This window comes from Australozyma saopauloensis, chromosome 1 (assembly GCF_035610405.1).
Source record: "Australozyma saopauloensis chromosome 1, complete sequence".
In the NCBI taxonomy this organism is placed as follows: Eukaryota; Fungi; Ascomycota; class Pichiomycetes; order Serinales; family Metschnikowiaceae; genus Australozyma; species Australozyma saopauloensis.
This window is the reverse complement of record NC_086131.1, coordinates 2,002,299-2,021,010: the sequence shown is the minus strand read 5'-3', so window position 1 is coordinate 2,021,010 and position 18,712 is coordinate 2,002,299. Positions and strand designations below refer to the sequence as shown.

Sequence of the window (18,712 nt, the reverse complement as noted above, 5' to 3'; positions counted from 1 at the left end):
CGATTTCCTCGCACCCTCACCTCAACCCCCCACACCCACATTCGAGGGTCGCGCATCCGTACCTCCCACAGACCTGCTCTTGCACACAGGCCCTGAGCGCGAAACCGGTGCCCGCACGCAGCCTGGTAGCGAAAATTTTACTCACACACACTTCAACTTTCAGATTTCCAACTTCCAACCTCATCGACAAAATGGCCGTACAAGACGTTGTTACCCGTGAATACACCATCAACTTGCACAAGAGAGTATGTAGCAACCCGCCAATCACCAGCCATCCCGAACAATCATGAACAAAGAGAATCTTCCCATCCAAGACTGAGAAATGAACAAGACACAAACAAACGAGCCAATACAAAAGCAATCACAATACAAAAGCGAACCGATAGAAACGAGCAAACGAAATCACATACCTTCCAAGATCATTCACCGCCGAATTTCCCATCAGTGTCATCTTTACATCCCCTGACAAATTTTTCAGCTAAAGCATCCATCTCCAGATACAGAAGAGTGGAGACGATGTGACCATATGAATCGATTTGATATGAATCATTCTGATGCACTTGAAAACTTTATCACTTGTTGTACATGAAAACTGCTTTGTATGGTCTTGTTTGGATGGTTCTGTCATACTCTATGCTCTTGTTCAAGAACCCGCCTATGTTTGGGCCCAGCCGTCATTCTTTTGAAAATATACTAACATACAGTTGCACGGTGTTCACTTCAAGAAGAGAGCTCCAAAAGCCGTCAAGGAGATCAGAAAGTTCGCCTCCAAGCACATGGGTACCTCCGATGTCAGACTTGACCCTAAATTGAACACCCACTTGTGGAAGAGAGGTATCCAAGGTGTCCAACACAAGATGAGATTGAGAATCTCCAGAAAGAGAAACGATGAGGAGGACGCCAAGGACGCTATGTTTGCCTTTGTCGAGCCTGTCATTGTCCCATCCAACAAGGGTTTGCAAACCGTTGTTGTTGAGGAGGAGGAAGCTTAAGTAATTATCTCATAATACATATAAAACTTGTGGTGTTTGCGTAGAGGCCGGTTGGTTTCATAGGTGGTAGAGGTATAGATAAGTCACCGATCGTGGATTATAAGTGTACGGACAGATCATGGATCATAGATCACGAATCCAACAAATGGAACGAACAAATATAATTGGGAATAGGTTCATCAGTGTCTGAAAATCAATTAGCACTTAAACTAAAGTCTGCGGTATGCTACGTCTACAATTACAATTCACAAAAAACTAGTTTCTGAGAGTCCTAATAGTTAGTATATGTTGAAGACGTTATCAGTGTAACTATGACAAATACCAGGTCATTGCTAGCGAGCCATGTGCTCCCAAAACGGGCGCGACTCTAAAAGCTCAAATTTGGTAGAGAAAAAAAGAGTTTTCATCATGTAAACGTAGGCGCAACATACATTTGGTGTTGGAATTGACGTTGGTGTGGGAACAGATGGGATGTGAAAAATATTTATACTTGGGGGCGGGTAACCCTGGCGGCAGATGGGTTTGGAGGACCAAGGAAATTACTTGATCCTACAAATAAATGTTGAAGATCAGGGTTATGAGCGAATTGTAATCAAATTGGCATTTACTAATTTCGACGTTGTGAACCGTGAGAAGGGTGTGTTCTAGACATCGTCATGTTCTAGTACTTATCCATCTCTAATGGTCAAACGACATACCATGAAGGCAATTGAAATTTGAAAAGTTGGCAAAATGAATTTCTCAATTTCTTCAATTTCTTCAATTGTCTCAATTGTCTCAATTTTCTTATCATTCTGCCAAATACTCTCTCTTTCCATATTCCACTCTTATCTCCTATGATCACATCTACTCACTCACATACTCACTCACACTCAGATACTTACCCCAGATATTTCACATCCGTGCCCCCCACACTTCAGCCGAGGACTACCAATCTATTACCCTAAAGAAGTATAAATACCCCTGCGTTTCCCTCCGCCAATTCCTATCCCAAAAATTCGTTCCCTCGTCATGCCGACCTCAATCGAGCCGCCCAGCTCCTCGTCCGTATTGCTCCGCTGCAATCTCCTCGTTCAGAACGATCCTTCGTCTCTGCAATCGAACGTGGTGGCTCTTTCTCTGGATATTTATGCACGTTTGTTTCCCGGCTCGCACACCTCCTCCGGCGAAGGGCCGAGCTATGTGTTGCTCAAATTCATCGGGATTCCTGACTTCTTTCCTGGCTTCAACGTCTACAAAGTGACCAAAGTTGACTTCGACAATGCGCCAGGAACGGTGCGTATAGCTAACCATTCGAATCTTTTGCCGTTCACGCTGGATTTCACGGTGAGCGGCTGTTTGGTGCAGAGCATTGATGTGGCCGATATCCCCACCCTCGAAAAGGTGTTTGTAGAGGTGCCGCCAGCAATTTATCTGATTCTTGATAAGGCGCCTGCCTCTGACGTCAAGCAACAGTTCGTCCAGAACTACATAGCAGACAATGGCGGCGTGGTGGGTCAGGATGACCGCATCCGGGCCATCAATGGCCGTGTTCGCCTCTGTGAGCCATGCTCACAGGGCCTCGTTGGGCCCTCCACAAACCTTGTCTTTGTTCTTGGCCAGCCGCGTAGAATTGACGTAGATGTTCCACAAATGGAGCCGGACTTCGATGTGGATTTGTCTCAGTACTTGTCTCGCTCGGCACTTGTCTCCGGATCGGCCGTCAAAGAGGTCAAGTTGACCGCACGTCCTCTTCGACAAAAAATAGCAGTCACTCTTCCTCGCAGCCCGGTAGAGGGGCGCGAATTGTTCGTGTTTGTCACCACAAATGTGCTCTCGAAATTTGGATTTCCCGTGTTCAATGGTGACATTGTTAAGTTGAACACTCCTACCACCTCCCTACTAGTTAAGATCTTCACCTTTCTAGAACCGAACTCTTTTTCTGCAGAAAGTATCTATTTATCTCCGTTGCTCTTGGTCAATTTAGACCTTGATGCTTCGAGTAAGGTCTCCATTTCCCCAATAGACTCTGAAATTTCAACATTCTCCAAAACTTTCCCAGTTGCGAAATCAGCAACGATCTCTCGAGTTGTTTCTCCGATCACAATGGATAAGACATATCAGCAGAGCTTCATGGCCGAGCTCAAATCCACTTTTCACTCTCAAGCAATGTGCGTTAGAGCAGGCGATTTGATTCCTGTTTGCATTGACTCCATCTTGGCGCGCTCTCTATTTGAAATTCAAAGTGCTAATTCTAATGCTAATGGCGAGGAACCGGAAGAATCCGGCGTCACGCCAGTTGGCAATCCAGACTCTGTTGCATGGTTCAAGATTGTTGAAGTCTCTGGTGATTCTTCTGACAACAACTCAACACAACAATACATCATTGACCCCTCCAAAACTGCGCTCATTTCTTCCGGTGTGGAGTTTGTCCGTTTACCTCCAAATCAAAAGTCACACTGGTGTGAGTATTTGGCTATTGCTCCTCACTTCAATTACATCGACACGTTCACAAAATCCCCAACCGCGTTTAAGTACGCTCAAGAATTGTTCAACGTTCTTCAAACAGTTGTTAACACAACTTCCAAGATTGATCTCAATACAACTGTTCTTCTTAGCTCAATGACCAGAGGCCTAGGAAAGACAATGCTAGTGAGAAGCATGGCCTACGATCTTGGACTCAATTTAATTGAGCTTGATGCGTACGATTTATTGCGCCCGGGTGCAGAGTTGAAAACAGTGGGGCTTTTATCTGGTAAAATAGAGAAACAACTCAATGGTCAACTTGAAGCGACTCAAGTCAGCAACTTTCATCTCCTCTACATAAAGCATATTGAAGCTCTTTGCGTCCAAGTTGATCAAAACGAGCAGGGCGCAAATTCCTCTATCTCGTTGTCGTTGAAAGTGGTTCAAACAATTCAAGATCTTATGAAAAAATACAAAAACATGGCATTCATTGCCAGCAGCAATGATATTGATAAGGTAAGTGACAGCTTGCGCCTGATGATAACATTCCAGATAAATGTGACAGTTCCTTCAGAAGAGGAGAGATATAGAATATTCGACTATCTTCTTAACATGGATCAAGGCAAAACCGCTTCAGAGTACTTGCCCGATGAATTCGAGGATGTGACGGGATTTGGAAAGCCATTGGACTCGCTGCAACTCCCCTTTTCCCTTCGCAAGGACATCCGTATCCAGACCCTAGCATTAAAATCTGCGGGTTTGACACCGCCCGATTTGAAATCTATCATCAAAAAGGCAAAACAAATTGCTCTCAAACGTAGCAAATCACTCGCCAAAGCCAACAAAATAACCCTAGAGAAACTCGTTAGGGTAGGAAACGGCGGCTTTGTCGTGATCGACTCCGAAGACTTCGACAAGGCAATCAACGAAGCCAGAGACCAATTTAGTGATTCTATTGGTGCTCCCAAGATTCCTAATGTCAAATGGGAGGACATTGGAGGCTTAGATTTGGTCAAGGACGAGATTTTGGACACCATTGATATGCCCTTGAAACATCCCGAACTATTCAGTAACGGTCTCAAGAAGCGTTCGGGCATCTTGTTTTATGGCCCTCCCGGAACCGGAAAAACTTTACTTGCCAAGGCTATTGCCACTAACTTCTCTCTTAATTTCTTCAGTGTCAAAGGTCCAGAGCTTTTGAATATGTACATTGGTGAGTCAGAGGCAAACGTGCGTAGGGTGTTCCAAAAAGCACGAGATGCCAAGCCATGTGTTATTTTCTTTGATGAATTGGATTCTGTGGCTCCAAAGAGAGGCAATCAAGGCGATTCTGGTGGAGTCATGGACAGAATTGTTTCACAGCTTTTGGCGGAGCTTGACGGTATGAGCGGTGGCGAAAACAATGGAGATGGTGTGTTTGTTGTTGGCGCAACCAATCGTCCAGATTTGTTGGATGAAGCCTTGTTGAGACCGGGCAGATTCGATAAGATGTTGTACCTAGGAATCTCCGACACAGATGAGAAGCAGACCAAGATCCTCGAGGCATTGACTCGTAAGTTCAAGCTAGCTGACGATGTTGATTTGGCCAAAATTGCTCAAAAGTGTTCTTTTACATTTACTGGTGCCGATTTCTATGCTTTGTGTAGTGATTCGATGTTGAATGCCATGACAAGAAGCGCCAACACAGTCGATGCAAAGCTCAACGCTTTGAATGACGAGAGAGTGCAGAAGGGGTTGGAGCCTGTGTCGAGTCGATGGTGGTTTGATAATGTTGCAGGCCCAGAGGACCTTAATGTGATGGTCACAATGGAGGATTTCCAGAAGGCACAAAACGAATTGGTTCCTTCGGTGAGCGCTGAGGAACTCGCACATTACTTGAGAGTGAAGCAGAACTTCGAGGGTGAAAAAGAGAAAAGCCGTGAAGCACAGCTGGCAAACGGCTCCGATGCAAATGGGGGAAGCAGCGAGCTCTTTGAAAATGGAATTAATGGCCATTTGCAACTATCTGGCGATGCATCGGAGAACGGCGGCTTCGAAATACACTCCAATGGCCACTGAGATTAGATTAGAAACGCTCTAGAAACTTACCACGCTATATTAAATTCGATTAGAAAAGTATCATCTCACAACCCATCACTAAAAATCTTTGCATTTTTCTATATACATGGTCATCTAAGATGGACTAGACAGGCGCCTTGCCAGCAGGCGCCCCACCAGTCACCCATCACTTTTTAAATAAATAGCTCTTCTCCAACACATCCTTCGCCTCGTTGATTTTCTGGGACAAGTAGACACTGCCAGAGCGATCGGGATGGTTCAGAACCATGAGCGCTCTGTATCTCTGTCTCAACAAAGTCTTATCTAGCTTGCCAATGTCGCTCGCCTCGATGCCCAAAACCAATAACGCCTCGCGCTCCGTCATGACCTTGGGAAACCCCGAATTGTTGAAGCGCGAGCGAAGGTACCGAATGTGGGCCAGGTTTGGATCCACCTTCGAAGGACCATCCAGAAGATGAGTTTCCAACCGGATCTTGTTGAGCGACGCTATCATTTGCGGACTGAGTTTTCCATACCGAGCGACGGATTTGGCTACCGCCTTGCCGGTGAGGGCAGCGACGGTGGCGGCGACGCCGATAACGATAGGAAGAACCATGGTAGGGAAATCCGGGGAAGCGATGAGAAGGCCGGGAGAGGCGATAATGTGAGAACAGGGGGCAATTGAAGTTCAGATGGATTTGGAATTTTCAATTATCTGCAGATTTTCAGTATTGAAGATTCTAGCATTTTTCGTTCTTAAATTTTTTCTTATTCTTCCAATTGCTGTGTTTGAGTTGCTTCTCGTGAATAAGTGTCACTACAGAGTAGGTCTTTGGCTGCAAATTGATGGACTACCGCCAAATGTTCGAGACACAAGTCGGCCGCCAGTGACAAATCAAAAGGAATCATGTTTTTTTGTTTAGTTTGAACAACATCTTTACAGCCGAATTTCAAAATATAGACTTTCTAAAATAGAGCTTGAAATAGTATATTTGTTGGGTGGCCCATCTGGCCATATAAGCGACTGAAACAGAGATCGTCCGATTGCCGTTTCCCCCAAACACAAACACAAAGTTCCGCAAAAACAATCCCAGAATCCCAATGTTCCCCACAAGTACATACCCCGGTGCCCTTGATCTTCCCCTCTAAGCGGGTACGTGGATCCGGGCATATGGGAATATTCCCTAGGAGGTGTAAGTGCATAAGCGACTACGGAAGCTAGCAAGGCCAACACGAGAAGGTGCTCCAAAACAGAAATTTACAATAGACAAGAGACCAAAATATGAATTAAGGGAACAAATTAGGAAATCTAAATTTGCACTTCTAATTCAGAGAAATTCCGCACCAAACTGCCACCACCACCGCCTCTCCAGGCCTAGTCCCAATAAACGTGTTTCCACCCGCGCAAAACCACACCACCTGGCCCACTAACCTTAGACACAACCAATGGAGTCCCATTGAGCGGAGAATCCCAGAGTGCCCTCAATTCCCTGAACAGAGACTGGAGGGCATGCTGTGAAAAATAAATCACCAGTTATCCAACTTGGCCAATATGATGAAAATCACCTTTTATTTCGTTATCTCATCGCCCATCGCCATCCCCATTTCGCATCGCGATGGCGTCTGGTGTCTTGTATCTCATCGGACCTCTAATAGCATTCCTGCAGACATGTGCGCGGACAGGCCCTCTGCCAACTCCGGCCCACATCCAACCGCATACAAGTCCTCCACTTCTATATAAGGAGCCCCATCCCCCCCTCCGAATTTCGCTGCACCACTTTTTCCAAAGAACACCCCTAGTAAAAAATGTCCTCCTCCGCTATCCATTGGTTGACCCAGTTGAACACCACAGAGACCCCAGACAAGGTCCTCCGTCGTTCCTCCATCATCGGTACCATTGGTCCAAAGACCAACAACGCCGAGGTCATGGTCAAATTGAGAAAGGCCGGTTTGAACATTGTCCGTATGAACTTCTCCCACGGCTCCTACGAGTACCACCAGTCCGTTATTGACAACGCCAGAAAGTCCGAGGAGCTCTACAAGGGCCGTCCTTTGGCCATTGCCTTGGACACCAAGGGTCCAGAGATCAGAACTGGTACCACCATCGATGAGCTCGACTACTCCATTGAGCCAAACCACGAGATGATCTTCACCACCGATGAGGCTTACGCCAAGAAGTGTGACGCCAGCACCATGTTCATTGACTACAAGAACATCACCAAGGTCATCTCTGCCGGTAGAATCATCTACGTCGACGACGGTGTGTTGTCTTTCGAGGTCCTCGAGGTTGTTGACGACAAGACCTTGAAGGTCAGATCCGTCAACGCCGGTAAGATCTCTTCCCACAAGGGTGTTAACTTGCCAGGTACCGATGTCGACTTGCCAGCTTTGTCCGAGAAGGACAAGGCCGACATTCGTTTCGGTGTCAAGAACGGTGTCCACATGATCTTCGCTTCTTTCATCAGAACCGGTGACGACATCAAGGAGATCAGAAAGGTCTTGGGTGAGGATGGTAAGGACATCCAAATCATTGCCAAGATCGAGAACCAACAAGGTGTCAACAACTTCGACGAGATCTTGAAGGAGACCGACGGTGTTATGGTTGCCAGAGGTGACTTGGGTATTGAGATCCCAGCTCCTCAAGTTTTCGTTGTCCAAAAGCAATTGATTGCCAAGTGTAACCTTGCCGCCAAGCCAGTTATCTGTGCCACCCAAATGTTGGAGTCTATGACTTACAACCCAAGACCAACCAGAGCTGAGGTCTCCGATGTTGGTAACGCCATCTTGGACGGTGCCGACTGTGTCATGTTGTCCGGTGAGACCGCCAAGGGTAACTACCCATTCGAGGCTGTTTCCATGATGCACAACACTGCCATCATTGCTGAGAAGGCCATTTCTTACACTTCCTTGTTCAACGAGATCAAGTCTTTGATTGTCAGACCAACTGCCACCACCGAGACCTGTGCCGTTGCTGCTGTCTCTGCTTCTTACGAGCAAGACGCCAAGGCCATTGTTGTCTTGTCTACCTCCGGTAACACCGGTAGATTGGTTTCCAAGTACAAGCCAAACGTTCCAATCATGATGGTCACCAGAAACCCAAGAGCCGCTCGTTACTCCCACTTGTACAGAGGTGTCTACCCATTCGTCTACGAGAAGGACAAGGTCGAGAACTGGCAAGAGGATGTTGAGAACAGATTGAGATGGGCTGTTGCCGAGGCCATTGAGTTGGGTATCATCAAGAAGGGTGACTTCATTGTCACTGTCCAGGGTTGGACCAGAGGTTCTGGCCACTCCAACACTGTCAGAATCGTTCAAGCTTAAGTATAGACTACTTAAGTGTCATGGGTATAGAAAACGAAGCCATAGGTTTAAATATAATTGAAAATCAGGAACAATTGTAGAAGTTGGGACATGGCGCCTTTTGAGGTAGAGTCTGTGAAGTACTGTGATTAGCTTCTGCAGATGTACAGTAAAAAACTTTGTCAGTGTGAAATCTCCATAGCATTTATGTTAGACAGTGTAAATTCGTTCAACGCAGGACCATGCACTTCATGGCTTTATGTTGCCCAGTGCACTTACGCTAAACGAGGATTTCAGCAATGGAAAATCAAACAAAAAGGAACAAAAAGAACAAAATCAAAGAGTCAAAAACTGCTTTAAAATTATTCATACCGCAATTATCGCTCTTCTATTTCCATACCGTATACATATTTTTTCCGTACCCTTTACTTTATCATTTCTCATGTTACATCTCACACAATGTAAGAATTGGCAGTCAGCACCCAATTCACAATCACCACCACCAAACAAAAAGAACCAATTAAATACATAACCAATTAATTACAGAATACAAAAACCAAAATTCCCCAATATGCAATCCCCGCAACCACCCCCGAATATAAATACCCCCCATGTTTCCCGAAATCTTCCCCTGTTCCCATACTATTGCACACTCCCTCAAATGTATGTATCGCACCACAGCACTCTTCTTCAGTCAACCCTCCCCCACCACAACTAAAGAAAGCCATGCTGTCGCGTACGTTATTGCGCATGGGCCGCCAGCGTCCCGCCGCAATGCTACCATCTTTTGCCAGAAGTTACGCCTCGTCGTCTAACAAGAAGGACGACACCACCCATTTCGGCTACCGGACCGTCAACACCGAGGACAAGGAGAAATTGGTCCGTGGTGTGTTTTCGCTGGTGGCGTCCAACTATGATGTCATGAACGACGCCATGTCGTTTGGTGTGCACCGTTTGTGGAAGCATCACTTCATCAACCGGTTGGATGCGGGCATGCGTCCAGGCGCCCTGAAGCCGTTGGATTTCCTTGACGTGGCCGGCGGCACCGGAGACATTGCTTTCGGATTGTTGGATCACGCCAGCAAGAACTTCGGCGATGTGTCGTCCACCATGACTGTAGCTGACATCAACCCAGATATGTTGGCTGAGGGTAAGGTGAGATACGAGGCTTCCAAATGGAACGATGGCTCCAACAGAGTCACGTTCCTCGAGCAGAACGGTGAGACCATGGACGCCATTCCAGACGCTTCCAAGGACGTGTACACCATTGCGTTCGGAATCCGTAACTTCACCAACATCCAGGCCGGCTTGAACACCGCCTACCGTGTGTTGCGCCCAGGCGGTGTGTTTGCCTGTCTCGAGTTCTCGCACGTCGACAATCCCGTGGTGGACTACGCATACCAGGCCTACTCGTTTGGCTTGTTGCCATTGATGGGCCAGTTGATTGCCAACGACAGAGACTCCTACCAGTACTTGGTCGAGAGTATCCGCCGTTTCCCAAAGCAAGACGATTTCAGTAGCATGATCAAGAAGGCTGGTTTCTACGTGCCTGAGCCAGGTTACGAAAACTTGACCTTTGGTGTGGCCAGTATCCACATTGGTGTGAAGTTGTAGAGGTATATTTTGTACATAGTAGACACTTAATTGAACACAGGTATGAGTCTAGATTGCTTGTAACGAGAGAATGACATCGCCGGTGATGGCAAGCGCCTTGCAGAAATTCACTACCACATCTTCTTCCTGGTCGACCTCCATTTGATCCTCCGCTTCAGCCTTGACAGCCGAAGCGCTCTCCTCTTGCTTGAGCTCACCGTTGGAGATTCTCAATGTCTTTTGAACTGAGCGGCGAGAGACCTGTCCGCTCAATTTCAACACTAAGTCAGTGTTGGGAGACTCGTACCATGTATTTTCCACCGTGATTCTCAAACTTGATTTTAAATCACCTCCAGAATCAACTGCGTCACTAGAGGTAGAATCTGCCTTCATCATGGTGTCGGACCCGTGCGGACTCTCTTCTTTTACAAAGTCTTGCAAGCTCGTGGTGCTCTCAAGAATGGGAGCGTTCAAATAATCAGTGGAGAAGGTGCTCAAACCCAAGAGTTCTTCGCTTGGAACTTCCTTGGACAACTTGAGTCTATCTCTGATTTTCTTGCTAGCATCTGATAAATGAAGGTCAGAGCAGGATTTCACCTTGTAATGTGAAGATCCGCCGACACTTTCTAGCAACTCGCGAAACAAAATGAAGTTGCGAATGACCGGAATGAGCTTGGTGAGGTGTTTCAACGAGGGGAGCAATACAGACTGTATTGGTATTAGCGATGATGCATCATCAAAAGAGAAAGTGATGTCTGGAAGCTCCGAACCCTCGGATTCGTTCTCATATAAGACGGATCCAGACCTACATAGCTCCGTCAAGGCTTCTCCACAAGACACATGCAGAGCAGCCAAATATTGTAAATCTAGGTATTCAAGCACCTGCTCGGAGAGATAAACCGGCTCGTCCAAGCGAAGAATAAGTCCCCGGTTTGTTGTGGAGAGCGACGGCAGCGGCAAATCGAAGTCGAAATTGTACAACTTGGGCATGCAATTAGAGTCATATAGTTGCCAAGACTCATTTTTGGCTGTTTTAAGGTAGTCTTCTACAGAAGAGGTCTGGTTTTCGAGACAAAGGATAGCATGGTGAACCTTATGTTCCACGCCAGGAAGGGAAAAGCCCCGCGACAGCTTGTAAAAGCGAAGAAAGACGCCGATCTGACCAGCAGCTGCATTGTTAAAGACCACTTTTCCAAAGCGGGACGTCCAGCCCTCAGCCACCGCCGTCTCAGGCGCCAAAGTACTCTCCTGGAGGTGCACAGCAGCTAGAAACCATGCATACATATCTAAGTCTGAAGCCTCTTTGCCGCTTGGAAACAGTTCCTGGTCTAAATGGGATAAATAGCGGAGGTTTTGAGGGAACGTGCCCAAGTACTCTCCAGAGAGACTTTGAAGAAGGATTCTCTCTGCAATGCGGCATCCATTGGAGCCCAACAACGATGGCGCGGAAGCACCAGAAAAGTCCAAGCAGATGGTGGTGACATCATCGATTACAGTGGAGCTCTTGACGAACTGAGCAGCGTCGATTTCTGTGGATGGAGGCTCTTCAATGGTGTCGGTAGCCTGAGCACTCTGGGTCCCCATTGAAAGCGCCACCGCCGTGACTTTATGGTCGCCGGCAAAATCAATGTCTATGAGGAGGTTTGTCCCCGCAATCAGGAGTCTTTTCGTCGGTGCCAGAGCCGAGTCTGACGCTGGAATCTCGTTATCTACATATGTATCGAATCTCAAGTGTTTGGCTAGTTTTCGGACCAATTCGAGCGAGAGCCGGAGATGGCCCAGGTATTCGTAGAGGGCCAGGAGCGACTCATGGAGCGAGTCATTGTACGAGGGCATATAGTTGGAGAGGGATGGTTTGGGGTAGGAGGAAGGTGAAGTATGGGGTAGAAATGGCTGCAAAATGTGGGTGAGACATGGCATGCGGCTGGTTGAGAGGGGTGAGTGGGAAATGGAGCATTTTGGGTTTAAAGTTTACCTTTGTTTCTGAAAATTGGTATTTTGGATTGAATGTGTTTTATTTCGATCTTTGGATATTGGGTATTGGGTACTGGTAGTACTTGAAGATGGAGGCTTCGGAACACTGCTTTTGAAATGGAAATTCAGAGATTCGAGTGGGTTTAAATATAGGTTTTGTTTCTTTGATATTCAGTAAGTTTTTGACGACATTCCCATGAAATTCCATGGATACTCAGTGGTCTTGGGACCAGATCATCCACTGGAATCAAGAAACATGGTGGTGTCATTTGCTCATTTCCAAGATTTTATAACAAAAGAACTGTTAAATTTTCAATTCCATCTAATCCCAAAAAATCATAGTGGTTCTGTTCTCAGTGGAGCCACCCATCGACAGAAACACATCATCACGTCTACAACACCAACCCATCCACTCCCAACAAAAAGAGCCCAAACCAATTCAAACAAACCAAACCAGAATTTGTTTCACAATTTCTCACCGAAAATTTCATCTCTCAAAGCCCCACTTAGGCCCCATCTCCCACTGCTCATCTCCTATCCCCCCAGTACCTACACATTATCCCCATCTCCATTTCCACATCGTATTACATCACACTTACCCCAAACCCATCTGGGCCCCACACAACCTTTCTGTCTATATAAACCCCCCATCCCCCCTCGGATCTCCACAGAAATGACCCAGTCTCTACCACCAGATATTCGCACCATCGTGGAGCCCGTGGTGGCCCAGCTCAAACGGCGCCAACTTTCAGAAGACAAGAAGACCGCGGTCGAGGTGTCGCAGCTTTTGATGCGCGTGATTTCCGCCGCCCGCTGGGCTGACCCGCTCGACCTCATTGATCTCATCCGCCAGGTGGGAATTGTGTTGGAGAAGGCCACCCCCAAAGACTTCATTCCGGGAAACATTGTGCGTAGAGTGTTGGCATTGATCCGCGAGGAAATCGACTCCGAAAACCCAACAGACAACACCCCCATGATCAGCTCCATGTTCTCGTTGCTCTCGACGACCTCGCATCTGACACAGCTGTCGAACCAGTTGCGCAAACAGCTGAAGAAACAGGCCAGTGACATGCGCTCCATCATCATCCAGGGCATCAAGGATCTCATCGATGAGATCTGCAACGTCAAGGAGGAATTGGAGAGCATGTCTGCAGACTTGATCCACGACAACGAGATCTTGTTGACCGCCACGCCGCAGTCCGACACTGTGTTGCAGTTTCTCATAAGGGCGCGTGCAAAGAGACGGTTCACTGTGTTGGTCATGGAGTGCTATCCAAATGAGGCCGTCACGGCGCAAAAATTCGTAAAGGAGTTGGCCAAGCATAAGATTGAAGCCGTGCTCATCCCTGATAGCACAGTGTTCGCCGTCATGTCCCGTGTGGGAAAAGTTATTCTCGGCGCCAACACCGTGTTCGCCAACGGTGGATGTACCACCAGCGCTGGTGTGGCCAACGTCGTCGAGTGTGCCAAGGAGCACAAGACTCCCGTTTTCGCTGTGGCCGGTTTGTATAAGCTTTCACCGCTCTATCCTTTCAACAGAGAGGACTTGATCGAGGTTGGTAACTCGGGTAAGGTCTTGAGCTATAGCGACTCGGAGCTCATTGAAAACGTAGATGTGGTCACGAATCCCTTGGGCGACTACATCGCTCCTGAACATATCGACATCTACATCACCAACGTGGGAGGTTTCGCGCCATCCTTCATCTACAGAATTGTCTTGGATAATTATAAACCAGAGGACAACAGTCTTGAGAAGAGATGATCGGCAAAATAGAAATGACAATTCATAGACTACAACTGTCCCTAATACCTGAGAGGACAATCACTACAACTTAATGTACATCATAATGAAGGGATTCCGAATTCGTACTACTTCAGTTCATAAAATAGTGGTCATAATTTAACGTTACACATTATACATATCTATAGGGTTGTCTCTTTTACTCCGAGAGAACCTCGGCTGCCTCGTCCTCACGCTCGAACCGCTGTCTCTCCTCGAGACTCTTTCTGTTCAACATGGCCTCCAATGCGGCAGAATATGGAGCCTTTGTTTGACGGGATGGGTTGTTGGTGGTAACTGTGCGGAAATAGTTTTCATAGATGTCACCATCGTAGTATCCGATTGGCGCATTGATCATCATGTCTGACATCATGAATGAGTCAGTCAATGGGATGACATGTGGTCTCAACTCGGCACAGAGCTCAGCAATGTGCTCTGTAGAGTTGTGTGCCATAGCCTCGGTGGTGGCGACAGAGTAGGTCAAGAAGACACCAGAGAATCCCTCCAAAATGATGGAAGCTCCATACAACTGAGCCAACAAATCCAAAACAGGAACAAGGTCCTTTTGGTCCTTGGTGGCCTCAATCTTATCGAGGAAGGCCTTCAACAAGAAGAAATGAGCCAACAACTTGGACAATGTCACAAGGTCAGCGCCAATGAAATCAGTGTCACCCTTCTTGAGTTCCAAGACTTCGTCGGCACGAGCGCAGGCTCTAACGAGCGCCGTCTCTACAGCAGCCAAGATCTTACGAGGGTGCTTCAAATCACCCTTCTCGAGAACTGGCTTGGTTCCAAGGAGCCTCTTGTAATCTGCCATAAACGAAAGAATACCAGTGGCTTCCTCACCCTTCTTGACAGCGGCAAACTTCTTGAGAAGTTGCTTACCAACAGACATACCCAAGATGTTGTTGTCTCCCTCCCAAGTACATTGCACTGCGAAGTCGTTGAAAGCCTTTCCGAAACCAGCGTAAGAGGAGTATCCGTGACCACCACATGCCTGTCTACATTGGTCAATGGTGTTAAGTGTAAGCCAGGTACAAGTGGACTTCAAGGAGCCAGAGGCTACAAAAAGAGACTTCATCTTCTCAACACCCTCTTCCAACAAAGCCTTATCGTCGGCGGCGACGGCCAGGTCCAAGGTATCCATGGTCGAGGACGAAGTCTCGGCCAAAACATTGGCACCATTAGAGAAGGCATAAGTCAATGCAAGCAATGGAATCAATCTACGTTGGTGCAATGGGTAGTCCAACAATTGGGTCTCTGGGTCAGACTCCTTAGCCAAGGCCGCACGGAATTGACGACGACCGACGGCGTACCGAAGGGCAATGGTGACCACTCTAGCAGACCAACGGAATGCATCCTTGACCATGACAACTCTCCCCAACAACAAGGCCGAGTAAGACAACTGATTCAAAGGAGGCTCAGTGACATCACCATCAGCAGAGACCTTACAGTACTTCTGCAACATGAAGAATCTAGGGATACGGACCTGCGAGAATTGGATCCATCCGTTATCGATACCGTCACGGCCCATCTTGGAACCAATGTCTCCGATAGAGACACCAGGCATCAAGTTGTGGTCGGCGTCTCTCAAAGGTACGACGAAAGTTTTGACACCGTAATCCTTACCCTTGACAATCAATCTAGCGTAGACAGTACAGTGAGTGGCAGAATGGGCAGCACCACCGATCCACCACTTGGTGGCACCCAAGTGAGGCGTGTTGATGATGAACTCGTCGTTTTCTTCGTCGAAAGTGGCAGTGGTCTCCAAGCCAGCAACGTTGGAACCGTGGGCCAACTCGGTCATACCGAAACAGCCATAGAGGTTCTTGACGTAGGCAGACTCCTTACGCAAGAGCCAGTATTGCATTTGCGAGGGCGAACCGTTACCACGGATGCAACCGAGAAACAAGCCCAAATGGACACCCAAACGGGTGTGGAACGAAGGGTCGAACACAGACACGATCGACAACCGGCGCTCCAACTCGTCGAACGTCTCGACCTCGATATAGCGCGAGAGTCGGTCGATCTTCTGGATGGTGATCTCTCTGTGTTCTGCCTTGGTAGCGTCGTAGTCTTTGGGCGAAGCCGCCAAGATGGGATCTCTCTCCATCTGGCCAATGAACTTGCGTGTCTCCAAAGCGCGCTTTTTGGAGCCCTCCAAGAAGTAGTTCATCTGGTCCAAGTCGAATTGGGCCAGGTTTCTTTCCTTTACGATAGACAGTCTGGGGTCTGGAGCACCCGAATAGGTCACGGAGCTGGTAACTTTGGCGATACTCATTGTGAACACTGCGTTACGTGTGAAGCCTTTGTGCTTGCCGTGTTTTTCCGAACTGTGCAATTAGAATTGTGGATCTGTGTACTGTTTTTGTGGTTGTTCGCAAAGACAGTAGTTCTCAAAATGACGGATGTATCAATATATACTTTGGCAAGAGTTCTGAACTTTCGTGCGAAAACTTGCTATACTTCAAATGGAAAAAACGTATCTACGGATTATGTGCGACCTTTATAATTTACGTCTAGCATGTGAAGTAGATGCCTCACATGCCCGATTTGCACCCCACATTATGGCGGAAACTCCGAACACCGAGGACTGCACATGTGACAGGCTGAAACATCGCTTAGAGTTGGACCACGGATGATGATCATCGGACAGTAGAATGGTGGATTTGGACCGTGGCATGGATTTGGAGTTCCATTTTTATTGTTTTCTTTTGGGGTTGCGTTTGACTGCAGAATGGCGATTTGGATGACCGTTGGTGGTGGGATTGGATCCGTGGTCAGAATTACCGCATTGGGAAATGTAGCTGCAAATCGTCTGAATGAACGGTGATAGACGGTGGTGACGGCGCGAGATTGGCAACTGATGTGGGCCGAGACGGGGATAAGACTTCTTTGTGTTTTGAAGTGTATATGGTGATAATTTGTTGTTGTTTTTTGGTGTGTTTTTTGGTTTTGTTGCTTAGTGTAGTGATCTAGGCAGCGTTCTCAACTGTTGCCAGAACCGAAATAACATTTACGAACCTTATGGTTGGGCTGCATTTCTGATATAATCGATAAGGCTGAAAATTTATGCTACGACCCAAGAAATCACCGTAACAATGGACCATCTGAACTGTTTGCTTCTCATTCCAACCTGCGAATGGAGAGCTTCATCCATATACAAATTACAATGATAAACTATTAAGATTACCATTATTATACAAATCCAATTATTTTAATCTCTTGAGAATCAAGGTTTTTAGTCCGCGAACTTCAAGGCACTCACGCTTTGACGTAGGTAGCATCAATCTTCGCAAGAGACTCTCCCAAACAAAGACGAAGTTTCCGGCGGTATGCGGTAGGGTTTGTTAATTGGACTGGATTTCCCTCGAAATAAACAGTGTCCAACTCCTTCAAGCCGCCAAGCTGCTTGGAAATCTCGTCAAAGGACGACACCTGGTTGTATGAGCACCAGAAATCGGTAAGTTCAGCCAAATGAGACAAGTTCTCCAACTTGGAGATTCGGTTCGAGGTCACGTCAAGCACGGTAAGTTTAGTGTTGTTCTCCAAGTTCTCAATCTTACTGATGCCATTATGCGAAAGGTACAACTCCTCCAAGTTGACCAACTTATCCAAACCCTCGATTTTGGTAAGTCTGTTCGATTGAATAGAAAGCACGCGAAGGTTCGCGAGTGCGTCGAGGTTTTGGAAGCGGGCAATCTTATTCTTACCCAACCACAACTGTTCCAAGGCAGGCAACTCAAGCATCTCCGGCAGGATCTCGGCCACACGGTTGCCTCCAAGCTCTAGATTCTTTAATTTCTTCAAGGTGCTCAAGTTCTTGATCTCGGAAATCTTGTTTTGCACAAAGTATAAGTTTTCGAGGTCCACAAGACGGTCGATATTCTTGATGTTCTTGATCTTGTTGAAAGACAAGTCCAAGTTCTTGAGTTTGGTCAAGTTGTTGACCGCACTGCTTATGTGGTTAATTCTATTATCGTAGAGATCAAGCTCCTCCAAATCGGCAGGCAATTCGGCCACTGCAGCCATCGACAGGATAAGATTCTGGCGCAAACACAACGACTGCAACTTGCGGAAGCGCGAAAGACCCAAATCTTCCATGCTGTGGATCTTCAAGTGGATCAAATCGAGATACTCCGAGTCTGGGTCTGTATCACGAGTAAGGTCGATATCGGCATCAATTTCGTCTATGCGGGGGTCTGGAACCACTGTTCCAGGATACTGGATGGCGCCGTTATCTTCGTTTTCGTCTTCGTTGGCATCTGCGTCCTCGTCTTCGTCTTCAGTTTGAGATAAAAGCTCCGATGTTGAAATGGGCGCAAGGGAGGCATCTGGGGTCTCTGAAAGGGACGAGGAGGCCAATTGGGTTTCTAGATCCGGTTGGGCGGGTGCTGTGGCCGAGGCCTGTGTTGTGTTGTCTGGTGTAGATGACATTTGGTGATATTAATAATTGTAGTAGGAGTGGTGTAGGCATTGAGTATAATACAGGAGAAGTCGAATTAGTGGTGGAAAGAATATTTTTTAAAGAGGAAAGTGTGTGTGAAATTCGAGAATTGAAGAGAGTGATTTTTCTGATTCTTTTGTAAAT

The 18,712-nt window shown here is 47.1% G+C and overlaps 9 protein-coding genes across 9 annotated transcripts; 5 read left to right on the top strand and 4 right to left on the bottom strand.

Moving 5' to 3' along the window:
• Window positions 1-776: 776 nt before the first annotated feature.
• On the top strand, window positions 777-992 carry PUMCH_000887 (uncharacterized protein; the record flags this gene model as incomplete). Its single annotated transcript, XM_063019961.1, has 1 exon — window positions 777-992. One exon carries the CDS (start codon window positions 777-779, stop codon window positions 990-992), a length of 216 nt encoding a protein of 71 aa, XP_062876031.1.
• Window positions 993-2,003: 1,011 nt separating this feature from the next.
• PUMCH_000886 (uncharacterized protein) lies at window positions 2,004-5,495 on the top strand (the record flags this gene model as incomplete). Its single annotated transcript, XM_063019960.1, has 1 exon — window positions 2,004-5,495. One exon carries the CDS (start codon window positions 2,004-2,006, stop codon window positions 5,493-5,495), a length of 3,492 nt encoding a protein of 1,163 aa, XP_062876030.1.
• Window positions 5,496-5,661: 166 nt separating this feature from the next.
• PUMCH_000885 (uncharacterized protein) lies at window positions 5,662-6,090 on the bottom strand (the record flags this gene model as incomplete). The annotated part of the gene is made up of 1 exon (XM_063019959.1): window positions 5,662-6,090. The coding sequence occupies one exon, from the start codon at window positions 6,088-6,090 to the stop codon at window positions 5,662-5,664; it is 429 nt and encodes a 142-aa protein (XP_062876029.1).
• A 1,190-nt stretch (window positions 6,091-7,280) lies between these two features.
• PUMCH_000884 (uncharacterized protein) lies at window positions 7,281-8,795 on the top strand (the record flags this gene model as incomplete). Its single annotated transcript, XM_063019958.1, has 1 exon — window positions 7,281-8,795. The coding sequence occupies one exon, from the start codon at window positions 7,281-7,283 to the stop codon at window positions 8,793-8,795; it is 1,515 nt and encodes a 504-aa protein (XP_062876028.1).
• Window positions 8,796-9,500: 705 nt separating this feature from the next.
• Window positions 9,501-10,388, top strand: PUMCH_000883 (uncharacterized protein; the record flags this gene model as incomplete). The annotated part of the gene is made up of 1 exon (XM_063019957.1): window positions 9,501-10,388. One exon carries the CDS (start codon window positions 9,501-9,503, stop codon window positions 10,386-10,388), a length of 888 nt encoding a protein of 295 aa, XP_062876027.1.
• A 48-nt stretch (window positions 10,389-10,436) lies between these two features.
• PUMCH_000882 (uncharacterized protein) lies at window positions 10,437-12,287 on the bottom strand (the record flags this gene model as incomplete). The annotated part of the gene is made up of 1 exon (XM_063019956.1): window positions 10,437-12,287. The coding sequence occupies one exon, from the start codon at window positions 12,285-12,287 to the stop codon at window positions 10,437-10,439; it is 1,851 nt and encodes a 616-aa protein (XP_062876026.1).
• A 250-nt stretch (window positions 12,288-12,537) lies between these two features.
• Window positions 12,538-14,103, top strand: PUMCH_000881 (uncharacterized protein; the record flags this gene model as incomplete). The annotated part of the gene is made up of 1 exon (XM_063019955.1): window positions 12,538-14,103. The coding sequence occupies one exon, from the start codon at window positions 12,538-12,540 to the stop codon at window positions 14,101-14,103; it is 1,566 nt and encodes a 521-aa protein (XP_062876025.1).
• A 178-nt stretch (window positions 14,104-14,281) lies between these two features.
• PUMCH_000880 (uncharacterized protein) lies at window positions 14,282-16,402 on the bottom strand (the record flags this gene model as incomplete). The annotated part of the gene is made up of 1 exon (XM_063019954.1): window positions 14,282-16,402. One exon carries the CDS (start codon window positions 16,400-16,402, stop codon window positions 14,282-14,284), a length of 2,121 nt encoding a protein of 706 aa, XP_062876024.1.
• A 983-nt stretch (window positions 16,403-17,385) lies between these two features.
• On the bottom strand, window positions 17,386-18,558 carry PUMCH_000879 (uncharacterized protein; the record flags this gene model as incomplete). Its single annotated transcript, XM_063019953.1, has 1 exon — window positions 17,386-18,558. The coding sequence occupies one exon, from the start codon at window positions 18,556-18,558 to the stop codon at window positions 17,386-17,388; it is 1,173 nt and encodes a 390-aa protein (XP_062876023.1).
• Between the last annotated feature and the right edge of the window lie 154 nt (window positions 18,559-18,712).